Here is a 20,752-nt window from a genome sequence, read left to right as displayed (position 1 = left end):
GGCCGCGCCAGCGGACAGCCCGCGGAGCGGAGCGGGGCGGCCGCCGAGCCCGCCGCGCCGGGTCAGTGCGCGTCCCGCCGCGTCCGCGCCGTGGCCGTGCGGGACGGGGCCCTGCGCCCCGGGGCAGGCGGGGAGGGGGCGCGGGGGGCGGTGCGGGGCGGCCGCGCAGTGTGGGGAGCGGAGCCGGCATCGCGCCCTGAGGCGGCGGGCAGCGCGGCAGCATGTGCCGGTGTATGTGCGTGTGCGTGTGTGTGCACTGGAACAGCGCTTCGCGGCCGTGAGCGCTGGAACGGCTCCGGTGCGAGCGAGAATGATGCGTGTGAAGTGCCGGGGCTGGGAAGGGAGCAGCCCCACGGCGGGGATTGGGGAAAGAAGCGGGGGCTGGGGGGGGGGGGGGGGTGGGCTGGCGCTCCGCGGCCGCGCATGTCGGGGATGCTGCGCTTGTTTTCGGGCGGGGGGGCGCTGGAAATCCCACCCTGCCTCGGCGGTGCGCGCTTGCCGGGCGGCCGTGGTGCAGGTGAGGAGGGGGCTCGGGAAGCTCCGGGGAATTGCCGCTGTCCTGCCGGGCCGGGGGTCGCGGGTGGAGGGGCTTTCTGGCGGGGCTGAGGGCTGGTGTTTGGGGAAGCGGTGTTAACAGCGCTGTGGTTTTTCTGATGATGAAAGAGGTTGGAGTGTCGCCCTGTGTCCTTGGCATTTAAACGAAGCCGGCATGTGTTCAGCAGCGGGGGTTTTCATGCAAGACTTCGTTGCTGCGGCTCCAAAGGCGCTGCTCGCGATTAACGAGTTAAGCTGCTCGTTTATAAAAATCCTCTGCACCTCCCCTAATGTGCCTGGACCGATTGATCACCCCCCACACACCCTCAGTCATTATATAGTGGCAAATGTTGCTTTCTGTGCTGAGCGTTGTTTGTTTTTAAAGATTCCTGTTTATTTCCCTTATTGATAAATAAGTTCCTTCTCCTTCCTGCTCCCCCCTCCCTTTTCTCCTCCCCCAGAATTAAATTCCTGAGCAACAGCAAAAGCTGATGTCAGTGCTTCAGCTTGCATTGGGGGAGCTCTGTGCACAGGTCAGTAATTTGCGGTTTCGTTGGAAGGAGGAACGCGGTGCAGTGCTGTTCTGATAGGGATATTTGGATTTTTCTAGGCATGGATGCGTTTATCCCTCGGATTGCGGTAGCTATCCACAGCTCCCTGCTGGGAGCTGGGTGCTGCATAAGCATATGTAGGAGACACCATCCCTGTCCCAAGCAGCTGGCAATGACAAATGCGCTGGGAATGGTTGCCAGAGGTTCCATCTCCCTGTGATTTGGGGGAGTAAGGCAGAGCCCTCTCCCGCAGGAAAGGGCGAGGATATCCAAGCAGGTAGCGCTGAGGATTGCACCTGGCAGTGCAGGGGCCATGATAACCTTGAGAACAGCTTGCCTGTGGAGCGGTGTTTGACATTGGCTTGCATTGTCTCATCCCCCTGCGCTGAGGCAAGGGCTGGGGGCACGGCTGCCTGCGCCCAAGGGCGGCTGTGGGGAGCTTTGTTTTCGGGAGGAGTCGGTGCTTTTGGGTCTGGCCCTGCCTCTGTGTGCTCTGCTGGCGCTGTCGGAGGGCGGCTGTGCCGGGAGAGCTCTCTCTGCAGAAGAGGTTTGTTGGGGTTTGGGTCTGCATGGCGGTTCCTGCACTCGCTTCTTTGATTTTCCTTGTAACAGGAAACGAAATGAAATAAGCTGTGCCACCAAGAAAATCCTCCTGGCCATAGCGTATTTGGGATTTCAAAACACCCTCAAGGACTTTGCCGGTGTCTCATCCCAAATTTTGCATGGCACAGCCACAGTGGCAGAGCCTGGATGTGCAGGATTGTCTAAATGGCTGGGACAAGAGTAGACAGGCGAGAGTGTGAGCAGCACAGGGATGCCCACATGCCTCTTTGCAATGGCAGCACGCAGATATTCCTGCCCTTGGTCTATTGGCAGCACAATTGAGAGGCTCAAACCTGAGGCTGGAAGGTTTCCAAGCAGAGATGCCAGCAGCTCACACCAAAAGTCTTCTAACCCAACAGACTGTCCTCCCGTGGCTTTCAGTTGTCCTTGCTTAGACATAAGGCAAGGAGAACCTGGATCTAGCATTGTTCTTTAAAGTCTATCCTCAGCTAAGCTTGGGAGAGCTGAGCAAAGTGTCAGAGTCCTTAGGAGCATCCACTGGGGACTCTGCATGGAGATTATTCCTGCAAATACTGCACCATGTTTGTCTGCAGTGTGCTTTTGCTGGGTGCCAGGTACCTCACTGAGAAAGCCACTGAACCTTTGGAGAGCTTATATTCACCTAATATTAAACGCAACGTCACTTTTACTACAAAAACACCCCCGAGGGCTGGGTAGGACTAGGCAGTAGTGTCTGTCCTATGCTGCCAAATTGGATCTTAAGAGGTGGGAGAAAACTCTCTTCTCTCCTGTGCAACCCTGTCCTCCCCTAGGGAATCTCCACAGGCTGGAAACCCCCCAAAAGGCTGGAAACCCATTGTGCCTCTGGATTTGTGAAGTGACTTCTCTTGGCATGAGTATGAGTGAGTCCCCATTCCATCCCTACCCCTTACCTCTGCATCAGCTGCTGTAATCTGCGTGGGGGGTGAGGGTTTTTCCTCTTTGGATTTGCTTCCTTGCACTTAAACAAGGCTTTTCTTGGGGATCAGAGGTTCATTTCTGTGGTGCACAGCTCAGCTCCCAAAGCCCTGGGCACAGTCAGGTGCAGAGCATGTTCACACTATCCAGAATGGGAGGAGGAAAAGGAGGTGCTCCAGCATTTGGCAGCCCTGATTTATGGTGCAGGCTCATAGGACACTGCCATCATACTGAAGCTGTGCCAGCAAACTGAATCTGGTGGAGAAGGAGGCGATGAAGAGAAGGAGCTTGTGGCTGCTGACCCCTCTCTCCCAGTAGGACAGCCAGGGAGAGTCTGTAGCCTGTTTTACCCTCTGCCATGTGTTTAATGGCAGTGTTAAGGGGGAGGTGGTTGCAGAAATTCCCAGGTGCTCACGGTCTCTGGGTCTCCCTGCACTCTTTTCCTTGCTGCTATGCAGAGAAACTCCTGCAGCCAGAGCGGCAATGCAGTCATACTGTGGGGAAAGCTTTGACACTCCTCTGCATCCCCATGCCCTCTGGGTTTTAAAACCTGTTTTTCAAGCCTTACATTTCTTCTCTGAAGATACACCTGTCCCGCCTGATGCCAGTGGGAAGGAGCACCTGACGTAATAGGAAGGGAGATGAGTGGCCTGGGAGCATTCGTCAGATAAGAAGCTAAACAAGCTCTGTGCTCAAGATTTTCTCAAGCTTGCTCAGGAGACCTGGGTGTACTTCAGGATTATAAGGCAGCCAGGGGAGTGTGAGGGAGGGTGAAAACTGTCCGTGCCAGGATGCTGTGCACTGCTGGTGTCAGGGCTGCTGTCAAAGCCAGGCAGAGCTTGTGGTGTGATCAGTGGTAGAGCAGGTTCCTGCAGGGGCAGTGAGCGGTGTAGTGCACCCCAGTGATGGCTTTGCCTGCTCATCTGATGGAGGGGGAGACCATGACATGTGTCCCATCCCCATGGCACAGTTGTTGTGCCAGAAGTTGGCCAGCAGCTGAGACCATGGTGGAACATACCAAACCTTGGTCACCCTGTCTCCTCTTTAGCATGACTTCATAGAGAGGAAAACATCTCTTTCTCTTCCAAGAGATGTTTCTAGACTTTTTGCCCCAAACCCTTGAGTCCATGCTGTCCAAGACACTCCTTTGATTCTCAACAATCTCCCTTCAAGAAAGGAGATTAAGAGTAAAGGTGGGCTACGCTGGGGTACTGTGCACAGCACAGAGCCCTGCTCAGACTGTGCTGCCGACTGCTGTGACTCCTGTAGGATGGCCAGCTCCACTTCTCTGCTGTTTGGCTCTTCCTCTGAGGCTTTCTAGGCCCAGCTGGACAAGTTAATCTGGGCTGATGTGCAGGAGGCTTCTTTCCTTGCTTTGCCCAGGGCTTCTGTGGGGTTGGTTCTGATGCTTTGGATCTCCAGTTTCCCAAAGCAATGGGTATTGTTTGCATGGTGTCATGGAAGGATCAGCATTTCAGAAAAAAGGTGAAGTGGTAGCACAGGCTGGGTTCAGAGGAGAACCTGGAGGTGTTCCCTGGAAGCTGATCCAGTACATAGAGTCTCCTGTTGTAAACAGGGAGCAATAACAGGACAGAAATGTAGGGGCTGTGTGCACTAAGCCTAAACTTAGGAGACTCTTAGGGACCTATCTGGGGCCGGAAATCCTTCTTAGATTTCCTCTTTTCTTCACACTCCTTTTATGCCTTTTTCCATGTTGTTTTTTGTGTGTGGAAAGCGCTCATGGTTCCCTAATATGTGCATATATGTCTTGTCTGCTTTTACTGTATTCTCTTTAAATAAAGCCTTTTCTTGGGTCAGAGACCGTGTATTCTTCAGGAATTTCTCCCGAGTCCTTCAAGGTCCTCTAGCAGTTTGCAAAAGAGGCTCTCTGTGTAGGGTTTTTGCGTTATGGGGGGCATTATTTCTGAGTCCCCTGATGACTGGGAACAAGACATTTGGCAACAGAAGGGCAAGACAACCCGTTCTGGTGTTGATGCTTGTTCTCCTTTAAGGGAGAGAGGGGTTGGACCAGCTGAACCGCTGAGGTCCCTTTAAGCCTAAATTGTTGCATGACTAGTCCATAAATACCCACCACCCTGCTTCTCCCAGGCTTTTGTAGGATACCTGTTATTAGGCAATGCTGGTGAGGGGACATGAATGAGGTGGACCACTGCTTTGATCCTGCATGGAGGCTCCAGTGACAGCATGACCCTGGCATGCTGTCCCCCACCACGTCCTCCAGCCCTGCTAATGATGCAGTGCGTCTTTCCGGTCCGTCTCTGTCACCCCGCATTACTCATCCGGCACCACGGAGGTGCGCAGTGTGCCTGCATCCCCGCTTTTCAGCTCTTTAATAGGGGATTTAGTTCTCTGAGGAGCTCTGCTGTCTACAGCTAACACATGGTAATTCAGCTGATGCAGCAGAAGCTCGGGGAGAAATTTCAGTCTATTAGGGCACTGCAGGTTTTTTGCATCGAGTAAGTCAAGCCCTTTCCACACATTAAACCTGTGCCTGCGTGAATCACGCGTCTCCCATTGAAATCCAGACCCTCCAGACAAAGAGTGTCCCTCCGTCTCTGCTGAAAAGAAGCAACCAAGAAGTGTCTACAACATCTGATTGTTCTTGCGTTGCCTCTAACAACCCTCATTTCCAAGCTTGCAATGGCAGCCTGGTCCTCCTCGAGCCGTGCTTGAGTGCAGTTATTCATGCCATCCTCGCTGCCTTGGCCGGCAGCCCTGCGTGGGGAGCGGACGGGCGCAGCCCGAGCCTCGCTCGGCGCTTGAGGCTGCTGAGTGCAGGGCTGGTGCAGAGAGGGTGCCCGCTCTGCTGCCTGGAGCCCGCCCTGAGAAGCCACGTTAACCACTCTGCTGCTGCCGGGCACCTCGCAGAGATGCCCCCACTGGCTCAGCAGGGCTGGCACCCAGAAGCCAGGGAAGCCTGGAGCTGTCCTGTACACCTTACCTGCTGCTCACATCAGGTCAGGTCTTCTGGTGGAAAGTCAGAAGGATGCAGCAGGGCAGGAAGGTGACCCAGGGCAGGAAGGTGACCCAGAGGGATGAGCCTCCAGCCAAAACCGAGCCAGGGCCCTCTGAATTGCTCCGTGGGGTGGTGAAGAGACAAAATGCCTCCCACACATCGAGGGAAGTTGACTGCTGCAAAAAAACCCGAATGCAAATCTCTGACTGGGCAGAATCTCCCCAGACACATCCTTTTGTAAAGCACTCTCATTGTACCATTAAAAATAGATCGACGCATTCTCCGCTTGCTTGCTGAATGCTGATGCCTGTTAATTCTGTGTCACCCTCACAATCCCTTCTGCTTTGAGCTTGGCTACCTCTTTGTCTGGCACCTGAGCAAGGTTCATTCAGCAGTACCTGATGCAAAGACAAGGGTGAGCTCTGTTGGAGTCCAGCAGCACAGGTGGGAGGGTGAGGGTGTCTGAACTGGTCTTAGCAGGGGTCAGCCAGCCCAAGAGGAGCAGGGCTTGGTGTGATCACCCCAGCTGTCACTTGCAGGCTCAGAAGCAGGGCTGAGTGAGACCTGCTGGCATGGAGATGAGTTGGAGGATGTTTAATCTCTGGGTGGATGTCATGATTCATCTCTGGGGTTTTTTTGAAACTGAGGTTAAAGTGCACATATATGTCATGCTTAACACCTGCCTGGAGTTGGTGAGGGGAATATTGCTGCCTGTTTCCTCCAGCACATGAGTCCATGTAGTTTGCCACCCACAGTAGCAGTGATAATATGGATGCAGAGAGAAGACCCATGTTACAAAGTGCTGCAATACCCTGCTCTCAATCAGGAGACCAGGCTGCAGGATTTATTTCATACATGAAGAGCTGTGGCATCTGACCAGCAAGCCATGGCTCAACACGGTGGTGAGGATGGAGGAAGACCTGCAAATCCCTTTGTTTCACCCCTGTGTCACCTCAGATTAAGAACAAAACCAGCTGGTGATGAATCATGGCCCCCAAGGGAAAAGGAGAAGAGCAGTGCAGGAGCATTATCTTGGGCTTTGCCTGCCTTGTGTGGTTTTTATTAGAGAAAGGTAATCCTCCAAACTCAAGAGCTGGTGCCTCCTTGTTAGGGCTGTGGTAGAAAGTAGAACCTGAGCTGGCACGTGCTAATTCATCCCAAAGCTGTGAGCAATTTGGCTATTGTATGCATATAGAGAATTCAGCAAGCCATGAAGCCGTGAAGGTCAGAAAACTCTTGTGAAATGTATTTGCTGGCCTGGGGAATGTCTCATCCCATGGAAAACCAACATAGCCCCTTGCAACTGCATTGAATTCTGGATCTTGTAGGGAGATTCACAGTTTTGTGGGAATAGGGTGGCCTAACTGTGGGCATTGGCTTTTTCTGGCTGCAAACCTGTGCTGGGATCTGCACCTCAGTTTGCACTGGTATCACCAGAAACTGCACACAGCCCGACAGAAAGGAACATCATTGTTCTTCAGGGAGGCAGGGCTCCTATTTGTCATTTGATTATGGGGGCCCAGTGACACTGCAGAGGCATTAGCCACTGTCATTGGTCACTGCACAGGGCACTGACTGCCCCTGTGTGTGCTGGGTGCTTGCTTTGGCCTCACCTGTGACTGTTCCCAGCACTCTGCTGAGATGGACTAGTCCCTGTCACTGGGGATTGTGCTTAAGAAGTGAAATGCTATATTTATCTGCAGCTTTGGAGAGCCACAGCTTAATCCTGTGCTTTCTTTCACTTGGTGTGTGGGTGTTGTGGGACAATAGGACCCAGGTCCTGGAGACCCTTTCTCCAGGAGAAAACTGCACATGCACCCAGCAGGTATTCATGGTGTTTATTGCCTTGGGACCCCTGCAGAACTATCTCACTGCATACCTTTCTGGGCTGCGTCTGTCTGCTCTTGTTGTAAAAAGGCAGGGAAGCACCTTATCCCCAGGATAAACCTGCTGGGCTCAGGGGTCATGCAGCACATGATGGGATAGCAGGCAGTGGGCAGCAGGGCCCTTCAAGATCAGCAGGACTAGGTTTCTCTTCTCCACCGTGACATGTCCTCTGTGAATGTGTGCCAAGCTGCTCAAAGCAGAAGCTGCTTTTAGGTCTGAGAGTGTGGCCAGCTCTCAGCTTGGCAGGGTGAGAATGGAAATGGAATAGCTTTGGTATTAGAAAGCAGCGTGCTTGGGAGCAGTATCCTCAGTATGGGCAAAGGTGGTGATGAAATGGCTGGCTGGTCATGGATAACCTTTGGTCTTGGCTTTTGTAGGCTTTCAAATGAAAGCTTGTGTTTATACTAAAGGGGAAAACCATATAAATCATGCTAAAAGCACAAGTCTAAGAGGAGAAGATACTGCCCTTGTCACCTACACTCCAGCCAAATTCCTTTCCCTGCTGTCCCTGTTGGCTTTTCCTGACCGGATCTCCAGATTGACTACCATGACTGCAGTCAGAAATTTTTCTGGGAGTGGCCAGTCTATAAATCCTTAACTTCACTTTTTTGGTGGAAACAGGCTGGGAAGCAATTACATTTGCAGTCATGACCCATCCAAAGCTGCTGGCACAACATCATGTGGTGAGAGAGGATGAAGGACCCCTTTGCTTGTCTTAACTATAGCCAGGAGAGCCAATCTGCCTTGTGGGCTGAGGGTGCATGGGAACGACTCCCTGGCAGCTGGGAACAGCCTGTCCCCTTTCCTTTTGTCCCTGAGTTGTCCCATGCCACCGGCCACGTACCCAAGGCTGAGCACCCCCACACCGGCACTGCCACGTGGCTCCACGCCACGTCCCTCGTCCGGTGTGACCGCAGCATCTGGCACTTTGCTGAAGGACATCCTGGCCCTTCAGCCACGTCCTCTGGTGGAAAACACCTTGCGGGCCGCAGGGTGCAGGTGGGGAGGGCAGTGGGAGATGCAGGGAGGCGAGTGGGTGCTGTTTGGCTGCATGCAGCTCCTTGCAGGGATCCCTGGCATGCTGCTTCCAGCCTACAGGAATTGAAAGGAGACTGCGGTGTAGAAAGGAGGAGAAAAAATTAAAGAAATCATGAGATCAGCGAGCTTGAAACGCTGGCAAAAGTGCAGTGGCTGCCTCCGGGTGATATGCTGTGGGAAAAAGAGAATGCTGCCCTTTCCCTTCTTCCTGAAGTGTTCTCTGCATGGAGAGGCATGCGCAGGAGCTCTTGTCCCAGGAGGAATGTGCCTGGGGTGAGCAGGGATCCAAGATGGGGCTGTAAGATCAGTGTGGATGAGGCTGTGGGGGAGTCCTCTGTCTGCCATGTGGGTGGCAGGGGTTAGGAAAGAGCAGAGTATCTCACCTTGGCTTAACTGGCACCAGGAAAGTCATTGCCCATCTCCCCTGCATCTTCATACTGTGGGGCTTGGGAGATGTCGTTCCTCCCCATCCTTGAGATTCACTAGGTGGACAAGCAGATTCTGTGTCTGAGTTAGTGGATGTGGTTAGTGGTGTTTCCCAGCCTCCCTTTAAAGAGCAAAGGAAAAAAAAAAACCACACCACTCCATTTTTCCATCGTCAAGCAGAGAAACCTTTTGTGCTGCCTCTTAAAGGGACCTTGAGTAACTGCTGAGAAATCGTCATCAGTTACATCACCTCCAAAACGGCTGCTGCAGGCACCTGACAGCTTTGTCCCGCTGTTACTCTGGGGAATCATTATGCTCCAAATTCCTCGCCCTTGGAGAAAGCCTGCATGGCTCGCCGGGAGGGAGGAGCCGCTGCGCAGTTTGTGATGCTGTGAGTGGCAGAACAGGATCGGGAAGAAGGGCTGAGGTTCCCGGCAGATCGGGTGGAGCAGGGGACACATCCTGGAGTTTCCTAACCCCATCCCATTGGCGAGGCTGGGTTCATCAGCCCGTGCAGGGCCCGAGCATCTTTCTGGGAATGAGCTGAGGGCGCTGCAGTGGCATCGCCTCGGGCCGGAGCTGCCGTTGCCTGGCAGCTGCGGGTTTCCAGGGAAACCAGAGGTGCTAACTTGTTAATGAGCCCCGCGTCCCTGATTGCTGCTGCAAAATAATAATAATAATTAGTAATGGTCCTGTGATTTAGGAATCCCTCAAACAGCATGAGCCAGCCGAGGGGAGCTTGCTAAATGCTGAAGCACTTAAAAGAAATGAAGGGATGAGGATGGAAAAAGGGTGTGGGGCTTGGAAAAACCGCTGTGGTTTGCATCTTAGGAAGTGTCTGGAGAGCTGGATCTGGTGGGGTCCTGCCAACATCCCAGCAGTGAGCATGAGGCTGGTGCAGGGCTGACCTGGATGGATGGAGGAGCCCCGGCCAGGCTCACAAGGCACAGATATTTCCCCCAACCCCCAGGCCTGCAAGGGAAAAAGCCAAATCACATAGGTCAGTGCCACTGAGTCCCTGGTGGAGGTGGAAGTTCTTCAGGAGTGGCTGCTCTCAGATTACTGGGGACAAATAAACACATGTTTTCCTGTGGTGCTCTTATCCCTTGGTAAACTCAAGGTGGAGACACCACCAGAAGAGTGTGCTCCTGGGATGAGCATCACATGGAGCTTGCTCTGGCTCCAGTCCCACAGGCACGATGGGAATGTGTTCCTGCAGCAAGGCTGGCTTCCTGGGGCCGTGGGGGGAGCATCTCCTCAGTGGGGCTGCCTGCGGAGGGTGGAGCTCTCCAGGACTCAGCACTGGCTTGGTGCAAGGACTGGACATGCTGGTTAGTGAGGTTTGGGGTTGCTGTAGAGACCTGCTGCCTGCCCTTCCAGCTGATGTCTCCAGTAAAAGAGGAACCAGATCTGCACCCTTCCCATACCACATCTCTCAGCTGGGGCCTTGTGCAAGATGAGCAGTTGAGGGAAGTGGCCTCCATCTGGGTTGGGCCAGCACAGGGATGAGTTCTGTGGTCTCTCATGCCACGTGGACAGACTCAGGCTGAGGTGTATCCTGGGTTTTCTTGCTCTCTTGCCTGGCCTGCCCAGAAGAAGGTCACAGCCAGGCTGAACACTGGCATGCTGTGTGCACCTCTGCCATGCTTGTGACTCGTGTGGCCAGCGCCCTTCCCCTACACACGCATCTGTGGAGGTGACACCAGGGACAGAGTCCCATTGAGTTGGCCCAGCCCTCTGCTAATCTCTGCCCATCTTTCTGTCCCTCAGCTGAAGTGTGGCCTCTCCTGCTGCTTGTCCCCATTCAGCTAAGCCATGTGCCCATCTCCTCATTACAGGCACTCCAGGGAGAGGTGGGATTAAAGGATTATGATAATGTTCTTCAGGAACACTCAAGAAGATTAAGATGGCTTTAATAAACTGATAAGAGAGGAACACAGCTATGTTTCTGAAACCCTAATTTAGGTTCCAGGTTAACCTTTTCCCCTGGTCTCCTCTCACTGGGGTGAGAAGATCTCTTACTTTAGCAGTGCTCCATGGCTAAGCCTCTTCCCTCAGTTTTCCTTCTGACCCATCTGAGCAAAGCAGAAAGACATCGTCCCTCTTTCTCTGGTCTTCCCAGGTATGAGGACATTACAGCTGGTTCTTCTCAGAGACCATCTCATACACAGCCTGCAAGGTGCTCTGAAGGTGCTGTCAGGGAAGTTGCTTCTCTGCATTTGACCTGGCTGAACCTACAAAGAGAAGTCCTCATGTCTTGGTTCTGATGCCAAGGTTACAGCTCCCCATGACCACACTGAGCTGGCCAACTCCATCCCCTGTAAAGGAAAAAGGGGCAGAATGGACCAACCTTGCCCTGCCTTCCCCCACATCTTTTGGGTGGAGCTGGGAGTGGGACCTGTTTGACGTGTCACATGTGCCTGCAGAGGTTTATCTGGTTGTTCTGCATGAGGGGGGTTATTAGCTGACTTGGGAAACCTCCTTTGTCTTCTCCAATCTCTTCCACCCAAGCTTCCGGTCATCTGCCAGACTTTGTGAAGGCCTCTTGTGCCTTGGTTTCTCTTAAGAGTCATAAGTTCATCACCTGTCAGTCCTTCTGTGTTTGACACCCCAAAAGTTTAGCCCTTGCTCACTATCTGGAGGTTGGATACCATGTTATATCCGGAGGAGCTCTGCAGTGTTGGATCACTCCTTCCTCCCGCTTCACTCATCCCTCTGCCACTGTATTATTCCAGGGTTTTTTTGTCTGTCAGCTCTTTCTACTCCCTTTTTCTTTCTTCAATGTAATTGGAAGAGCCAAAAAACATTCATAGCCTGGTGTCCTGATGGGTAAGGGAGGCAGAAAGTGATTTGGGGAGTGGGGTGTGAAAGGAAGACTGAGGGGAAAAGCTGGCTAATTTGCATCCTTTCTGAGTGCCCTGGCTCTATAGCCAAGGGACAGCAGGGGGGCTTCTGGCAAGGCGGTAGCGACGTAATGAGGTGTGTCATATCGCAGCAGGAGCCGGCCTCGCTCCCCCTCAGACCCCCTAATTAGAACTGTTTCAATTTTTAAGCCCCCTGAGGAGAGCAGGGGGGAGCGGGGTTCCTGCGGCGGGGGGACCGCCCGGTGCCCGCCGAGGGGGCTGCGCTAATTGGAATTGTGGCCAGGAGCTCCGTGGGGCCAGGCACAGTGTGCCAGAGTGCCACGGGGCTGCCAAAACGCTTTGTGCCAGGAGGGGCTGTCACCAGCTCAGCTTCTAGGGGATTTTTTTCCCTCCCGTAATTTGTATTAACACATTGGCAGAGGCAGCAGGGGTGTGATACAAGGGCAGAAAAGTACTGCACATCCTAATGTGGCCTCCTGTTGGGAGCTTGGATCCTCAGGCTGAAGCCTGGGACATCTACCCCTGCTTTGGGAGGCAGGTCTGGTAGCCCAGGGAAGTTTGGGCTGTTAGTGCTGGAGTCACGAGCCAGAGCAATGCTGGAACCCCCATCCTCACTTTCTGTGGCTTTCCATTCTTTTCCTACAAGCTGGCCGTGTCCTCCAGGTTTGGTGGCTGGTAACTGAGGTCCCTGTCATGTCACCAGCAGCGTGTCTGACTCAAGCATCTTTTCTGCATCCTGAGCTGCCATTGCAGTAGGTGCCTGCAGGTGTAAGAGCCCATGGGACCTGCTGGCTTGCTCAGATCAGAGTGACTCGTAAGCCTCCTCTGGTCCATGGACCAAATCCTGATCATGCAGAGGTCAATGAAAATCTTTACGCTGGCCTTTCCAGGCACGTTATTCATAGGCCTCCTAAGTCAGATGCGTTAAAGCTTCCATGGAGCAGCTTGTGGGTTCTCTCTAAAACACCGTCTGGCAAGAACAGGAGGAGCCGGGTAGTAGCCCAGGCTTATTTTCTGAATGACTGCAGTGGCTTTAAAACTTAATGCCATTAAAACATCCTTGCAGTGACGCGTTCCATTAAAACTTAAGAGGACACCCTGAGCTGAATGCTCCCCAGCCTGCCTGCTGTCCTTGCAGACCTCGTGGGCTGGACATGGAGGAATCTTGTTCTTCACCTCAGAGAGCACCAGGCTGACCCCCCTCAGCTCCTGAGATGGAGACACGGGGTATTTGTATGCCAGGTACTCCTGTTTGTGAAGCCCCTTTCCAATTCTGTGCAAGTCAGATGCTGAAAAGCAGAGAGCTCTCTGGGACCATCTCAGTCCAAGTCCAGCTTCCCAGCACCTCTGCCTTGATGCCTGGACTATTTCTTGAAGACAGGAGTAAAGGCCAACTTGATTTCTTGTCTTCTCTTGACTTGCCAGGAGGCAAGCTGGCAAAAATACCCGTGAGCAGGCTCTGATAAAACAGGCAGGTGAAATCCAGTGTGAAGTGATGAGCATGAGTGAGCAAACCTGATTTGGTGGTATCTGTGATGGGCCCCGAAGTAGCTTTAACCATGCAGCAGCAGAACCTTAGAGCTGAGCTAAGCTGCTTCTGAGAAACCATTAGCTCTGGGCTTGGCAGAGGTCAGAAAAAGCAAATTGAGTGTGAGGAGCTGTTGGACTGGAAACAGGGAAAGGAGGTGACATCTTGCCCTGTGCAGGTCCCTGATGTGCCTGGCTCTCAAACATGGCACATCAGGGCTGGCCAGCGTGGCCAAAGGTGTCTGTCTGTGTAACTGGTGGCTCTGTAGATGCTTTGACCTGAAAAGCTCCTTAAATTAGGTCTAAATGTGGTAAGAGCTCTGGAGAAGATTAGGGAACAGGCATATGTGGTGTTTTCTGGTGAAGCAGTAAGGCTCACCCAGAGGAGCCATCATTTAGCAGATTTGGAGCAAACCAGGAGAAGGACTTCTTCAGTGTAACTGGCAAGCCATTCTACTCCCTGCCACTGGCCACTGTGCTGTTAAATTAAAAGCTGAAATGACTTCAAAAAGCAATTAGACAAATTTATGGAAGAAAGTTCTGCTGAGGGCTATTAAATACAAAGAGAAAACCTCTGGTCTGGGCTGCTCTAGGGCTGCACATGCCAGCAGGCTGGGAGAACACACCTTGAAAGTGTGGCTTGTTGCACCCCTAGGTTCTTCTGAAGACACCCAGATATCATCCTGCCTAGCTGATGGGTTGTTGTCTCCTTTCTTCTCTCTCCAGGTTCAGCACAATGAGTTGGCACTCTGGGCATTAGCAGCGTGAGGAGAATAGGACGGGTGCTGCCCTGCCTGCCCCTCAGCCCTCGCTCATTCCCCTTGGGGACACGGGTGCCCTGCCCTTCCAGCCCTTGCTCCCCACTTGCCATAGAGGGGACTGGCCCGTTATGGCTGGGGACAGGCTCCCACGCAAGGTGATGGACCCCAAGAAGCTGGCCAGCCTCCTGAGGAACGGAGCCGAGGGCACCCTGGTCATCGACAGCCGCTCCTTCGTGGAGTACAACTCCTGGCACGTCCTCAGCTCCGTCAACATCTGCTGCTCCAAGCTTGTCAAGAGAAGGCTGCAGCAGGACAAGGTCTCCATCACGGAGCTCATCCAGCCTGCCTCCAAGATGAAGGTAAGGGATCTGACCCTCATCTTTCCTGGTGGGTGCTCACACCCTCTTGTGGGATGCACACTGGCCTAAGGGATCCTTCCCCTCCATCCCTTGACCGCGGTATCTGCAGCATCTCTTTGACACCCTTTGGAGAGCTAAAGTGTGAGCTCATTTGGCCTCAGGGCTGTCCTCGGGGACCTGTTCATTGCCCCCACCCCACTGAAGTGGCTCCCTGCTTCAGGAGCCCTCCCCAAGCAAGTCTATCAGGTATATCAGCTTTAGGACTTGTCTTATGACAGCAAACAACCCCCCAAAGCCTTCCTGGAGCTGTAAACTTAATCCCCTGCTAAAAACTCTTCCCCTCCCCTCTGTCATCTCTAACTCCATTCAGGGACATGTAATCCTCCTCCCCTGTGACGCCAGAAGCTCTTATCCGGTGTCATGGCATATTATCTCTCCCAGGCTTCTCTCTATCACTCCTGGTTAAATAATAGAGGTGGCTCCGAGCCACGGAGCTGGGCTGCAGCGCCGGCCGGAGCAGTGACGAGTGTCCCTGCAGGGCCAAGGGCTGGGTCGTGCCCTCCTGAGCTGCTGCCCCAGGGCTGTGCCCATGGGTGCCAAGATGCTGCCCCAGGGCTGTGCCCGTGGGTGCCGAGAAGGTGCCCGGGGGCAGCACCGGTGGGTGCCGAGATGGTGCCCGGGGGCTGTGCCGGTGGGTGCCGAGATGCTGCCCCAGGGCAGTGCCAGTGGGTGCCGAGATGCTGCCCCAAGGCAGTGCCAGTGGGTGCCGAGAAGGTGCCCGAGGGCTGTGCCCTGTGCCCGTGGGTGCCGAGATGGTGCCCGGGGGCTGTGCCCGTGGGTGCCGAGATGGTGCCCGGGGGCTGTGCCCGTGGATCCCGCAGAGGCCACGGGACGAGCCCAAGGATGGCTCACCATCCGAAGGGTGGTTTGCCATCGCAGCCCTGCCAGTTCGCTCCCACCGTTCCCCCACTGCCGCCTTGTAATTTTATGGCAAAGCGAGGGTAATTCAGGCGATTAATCAAATGCTGGGCCCAGCTGGAGCCATCTGCGTCGTGTGTCCCCCCCCGGCCCGCCGCCCCGAGAAGGCACCGCTGTCCGCATTGGCTGGCGGTGACATCAGCCCGCGGGATCAAGGGGACCGGCGGCGCGGGGGGGCGGCCTCCCGCCAATCTGCTGCGGGGATGCTCGGGGCTGGGCGATTCGGAGGGGATTGCAGGGACTGATTCCTGAACGGCTTTAGCTGCTCTTAAATCCCCTGGAGAATAAAGCAGAATAATCAGTTTTTCGCAAGCTCCGAGGAGCGCGGGGCGGCCGCCCTCCTCCCGGCGAGGGTCACCTCTGCAGTGGCCGCTGTCACGTGGAGCGGCAGCCGCGGCAGAGCGAGCGATGCGCAGGGGGGAGGAAGAAGAGGAGGATGATAGGGAAAGGGGGAAGCGTGGAAGAGTTAACATCAGCTGATGCCATCCGCCTGCAAACCTGCGGCTCGCCAGCTGCAGTGGAGCAGAGGGCTCCCAAAGGAGCCGCCTGGTCCTTCCTGGCATTCCCTGCTCTGTCCCCATAGAAGGAGTGTAGAAGGATCGTTTTCTCCCGGCTCCTGGATCATTGCATAATGGTCCACGTACTGGCTGGGGATGTGATTGTAACCAGGGATGCTAGGAGAAGAAGAGAGAGGCGTTGCCATCGCCTTTAATTCCTTTTCTGCTTTTCTTTTGGATGCGGCTGAAATCCCTCCTGGCACATCCATGGGCAGGAGGCTGCATTTCCCTGCTGCTGCTGCTGCTCTGTACAGCTCCTGCCGTGCCCACGGCTTGCTGGCTCTCCCAACACATGCAGCTCAGGAATTAATTAAGCTTCAGGACATCCTTGAGAGGTTAAGCCACTTGTCCTGGGAAGCTGGGGTGGGATACTGGGAGGGGATCATTGCCCTATTCTCATCTGGCATAAAGCAGGGGGGGTGGTTGTGCCTCAGGCTCTCCAAGCCTTTCTGTGCATGCACTTGTGTGTTTGCATTTTGGGGTGATGAGCTCTCTTCTCGCCCTCTTTCCTTCTCCCCACCTCCCATTTCAGTCAGACTGTATTTTGGGACCCCGAGAAATCAATGTGAGCTGCTACCTCGAGGTGCACAGATCCTCAGAATGGGATGCTGAAGCTGATTTACACCTCAGACACCCGGTGTCATTTCCCTGCCTCCTCTGCCTCGGCTGGCCAACATTCCCCAGCCCCGCTCTGCCCCTGGCTCCGCGGTGCTGGGGGCGGGGGGCACGGCTGGCCTGGGGAGCAGATGGCAGGAAGGGTGACATCAGTAGCGCGATTGTCCGGCCCCATTATTCCTCCTGACGGGCCTCCCGCCCTCCTCCTGTTTCCTGCTCCCGGGGCTGCCGAGACAAAGGCGGATGGCAGCGACGCGGGGCTGCCCGGGCAGCCACGGGGCAGCCCCGAGCCCGAGCCTCGTCCCACTCCTCCTCACCCCCAGCAAAGAGAGCTGAACCTGCTCATCCCATCCCAGCGATTGTGTTCGCCTCCTGGGGAAGGACACGGGCTGATGCAGGGCAGAGCATTTGGACAAACCCCACCTGGCCGCCAACGCCGCTCCTCCTGCCTGCGTGCTGGCAGCGGGGAGTGGGAGAATTTGTCTGATTGGCTTTTCCCAGTGCTTACTCTCTCCTTTTCCATGTTGCTGTTAAGGAAGGGTACCATTAGCAATGCTTCTGTGGGCTGCAGTTTGGAGTGATGCTGTGGGATAACAGCAGCTCCTGGCTTTTTTTTTTTTTGGAGCTAGGAGAGGAAAGGACCATTTGGGAGGAAAGAAGAAGCAGAGACATTTAAAATCCCTTTCTTTTTTTCAATGAATTATGCCTATGATCCCACGATTGTGGCAGCTGCCATAGCCACTGCTCCCCAAGCCCTCGTGTGGACCATCTTCCCATGGTGCCCAATCTGGGAAAAGCTGCAGCAGCAATTCCTCTTGCAGTCATTTCCCTCCACACAGAAATGGTACCAACATAACTGCTTCTGGCTGGTTTTGAACCCTTCTCCCAGTGCTGACAGTAATAAACTCCCACAATAATAAATTCCTATAACAACTGGAATAATTCAGCTCCTCTGTGCAGTTTGGAGAGCAGAGGTTATGGGAAATTCCTGCTTGGGTTTTTCACTAGCATTTCTTTAGGGAAATGTTGAAAATCTTACTTCTTCAAGATCCCCCTGGAAAGTCCACCTCTCAACCACTTCTCACTTCCTGAAATGGAGCAATCTCCAGAGCAGCTACAGCCATGCTTTGAGGCAAGACAAGGGTCTCTTCAGGTGATGGGAATATTTATTTATTTGCATTAGGAGCTTGGCTCTGCAAGCAGCTGTTTTGCTTGAGGGAAAGCTGGGGCTTATTTTTGAGCCTTGTGCCTGGCTGCTCTTTATGTTGATGGAAGCCCTGTTGTTTCAGTGGGGTGATTCACTGTGTTTTGAAACAATACGTGACTGAGATGTCAGTAGTAATTGGGGTAATAATAATAGCTCACTCTTATCTTAGCCTGGATCACCTGTAGAGCATCATTATCCCTGCTTGGCAGCTGGGGAGAGACAGAGCTGGGACCCAAGCTGTGTTAACCACGCAGTGCTGGGGACTGGTGTCCATGTGGGAGTTACCTCCACCCAGAGTGGGGACAGTGATGGGCTTGGCACAAAGGCAGTGAATGAATCGATGCTCTCAGCTGGGGTTTGGTTGGAGCTGCTGGTCCTGGCCCCTGGCTGGTCATATCCCTCCAGCCAGGATTTTAGCAGGGAGGAGGTTTGTTCTTGGGGAGCTGCTCTGGGGCACCTCCAGCACTGGAGTGGGCCAGCAGCTTTTCAAAGGTGTGCATGGGTTTGCAAGCCCCACTCAGTATCTATCTGGAGCCAAAAGACTTGCTTCATCTTGGCCCTCCTGTCCCTTGCTAGATGGATGTGGGGACCCTGTTTGGAAGGTGATGACTGGTGTTCAGGCATCACCTGAACTGTACCTTCAGCAATTTTGGGATGACAGCAATCCCCGTGAAAGTGTTGCTTCTCAGAAGAATACCTCTGTTTTCAACTATGTCCCTGTCCTGTGCCAGCACCTGGCAGAAGCAGGAATCTAGTATGGCACATCTCTTCAGCTTTACCTTCCTCTGCCCAGTTAGCTTTTAGCCTCCCTATGTTTAAAGCCATAGATGGGGCGTTTCAGGAGGGCATGAGATTAATGGGAGACCCATGTGCTTGATTAAATGTCTGTGTCTTATTTCCCTTTGTGGTGAGGAGCTGGGATGCCAGTGCATCCTTGTATGCTCCATGAGAACTCCTCAGGACTTTCCTGCAGGTATCCTCATCCCAGCAAGCCAGGTGTTTATTTTCTGCAAGCAGGCCATGAGAGGCCAGCACTTGTTTGGCATTTGCATTGAGTGAAACCTTATAACTTTAATAAGATGTAAACCGTGTTGCACATCTCTGCTGTCGCGCAGCAACCCTGCAGTAATGGCCCAAACAAAGCCTGCCCATGTGGAGGAAACACTAAATCCTATTGTGGGATAATGCTGCTCAGCCAGAGCTGGTATCTCTCCTGCAGCCTCCTCAGCCTGGACTGTGCAGCTGGGATGAGCCTCTGCCCCACTGCAGAGTGGTTCCTGCCTCACTGTGCTTTTGGGGAAAGATGTTTTTGCTGGCATAGGGCTTCAGGGTGGGATCTGGGTCTTTGGGATGCACTAGGGAGCCTTGAAGGGCTAGGCAGCTGCTGAAGACTGGTAGGTTCCCCGTTCTGAACCTGCTTGACAGCCAGCGTGTTTCCCTCCAGCTGTGCTTGGATGACCTCCCACAAAAGTCCTGCGTCAGGATTGGCTGAGGAAAAGATGCTGGAATAGATCCTCATCTGGTTTATCTCAGGTGGCTCCAGTCATTTTTCAGTGTCTTATTTTAGAATTCCCATGTCCTTTTCCCTCTTTTGCTGCCCTTTCATGCCTCCTGTCATGCTGCTGAGCCGTGGGGCCGGTTTTGCCTTGCAGTGCCTGTGCCGGGCTGGGGACAGGTGTGTCCTGTGAGCCCCTCCTGGAGCACAGCTGTGCGTGGCGCCCCGACGGGGATTCCTGCTGCTGCGGGGCTGTCCTTCCGCTGCGGCGCAGAGATCTGATGAGCTCAGCTAAACCAGTGCTCCCTGCAGCTTCATTTGGATGGTGCTCACGTTGCTGAGCAGGGAAGCACCTGCAGCAGGGTGGGAAAGCAGCATTAATAATAACAGCAACCCCGAGCGAATCTGCTCTGGTGGTGAGATAGGGCTTGGCAGTGAGACAGCAAAACGAGGAGGGTGTCCATGAGTGGTACCTTGTTCAAGTGGTCTCCTAAAGACATTTTGGAGAGGGCTCGGCACAGGGTGGCCAATGGGCAGCTCCAGCACTAGCTGCTGAGAAGAGAGCAGCTTGCACACATTCCCTCCTTCCCTCCTTGCTGCTGCCTCTCCCTCCTCTCGCGATGGATATGCCTTATCCTGCCGGCTGGAAGGGCAGGTGCTCTCAGGGCAGGTGTGTGCCCTACACCCAGCTCTTCAGCAGATCAGCTGAGCTATGCCTCTGTGAGGATTTTTATCTGTTTTTGGTGCACGCACCTTCAGGTAGGTGTGGGAGTATCTGTCTGTGCCTTGAGTGCTCTCACTGCAATCCAGTCATCACCAGGCGTGCCTGCAGGTTAGCCCACCATCTCACCTGCCCCAGTTTATCCCTGCAGTGGTGGGCAGCTAGCTGCAGTTTGTGCTATGTAAAATCACATGAGAGCAGCCCAGGAGCTCCTTCTGCTCTTCCCAGTTTATCCCTGCAGTGTGCAGGCCCCAGCACACATTACAAAAGGAAGAAAGCACATCACCTGGAACATCCACTAAGTAATATAAGAGATTTTCCCTTTCCTTCAGCCCTTAGGGGTGATCTGCAGGTTTGGGGTGATGTGTAGTGGCATGGTGTCCCCAGGCTGAGCCCTGAGGAGCTGTTGATCCAGCCCCCTCTGACTCCAGCCACAGCACTAGGGTTGTGTTGGGAGCACCTCTATCTGCAGAACCACTCCCAAATCCCTGTGTTCCTGTACCTGTGACACCAAGCTGAGGAGGAGTATCTGAGGGGCAAAAGTTGGCTGGGGAGTAAGTGGTGGAAGAAGTTGTGGTGATTTCTGGGATGCAGTTAAGTAACAGTAAGCTAAGGGTGGGCGATGGGGAGGAGTGACCCTCTTTTGGGTAGGATGCTCAAAAGCACTCGTAGTTGGTGAGTGTGGCAATGGGCACCTCTACTGACACATTCACCTGCAGCCATGGAGCAGAGTC

The 20,752-nt window shown here is 54.0% G+C and overlaps 1 protein-coding gene across 3 annotated transcripts in view; it reads left to right on the top strand.

Annotated features, from left to right (window-relative positions):
* DUSP8 (dual specificity phosphatase 8) overlaps nt 1-20,752 on the top strand; it is a 40,751-nt gene continuing 19,999 nt past the window's right edge. Inside the window, exons 1-2 of one of the 3 annotated variants that reach the window (XM_058026112.1) lie at nt 1-61; nt 14,052-14,445. In XM_058026112.1, coding sequence (XP_057882095.1) covers nt 14,215-14,445 — 231 coding nt within the window. In that variant the 5' untranslated portion in view covers nt 1-61; nt 14,052-14,214. Of the gene's footprint in view, nt 62-462; nt 518-982; nt 1,068-14,051; nt 14,446-20,752 lie in introns of those variants that run through there. The other 2 variants (XM_058026113.1, XM_058026114.1) reach the window with 2 other exon arrangements.

This window comes from Melospiza georgiana, chromosome 6 (genome assembly GCF_028018845.1).
Source record: "Melospiza georgiana isolate bMelGeo1 chromosome 6, bMelGeo1.pri, whole genome shotgun sequence".
Lineage (NCBI taxonomy): Eukaryota > Metazoa > Chordata > Aves > Passeriformes > Passerellidae > Melospiza > Melospiza georgiana.
This window is presented reverse-complemented; position numbering and strand designations above follow the sequence as displayed.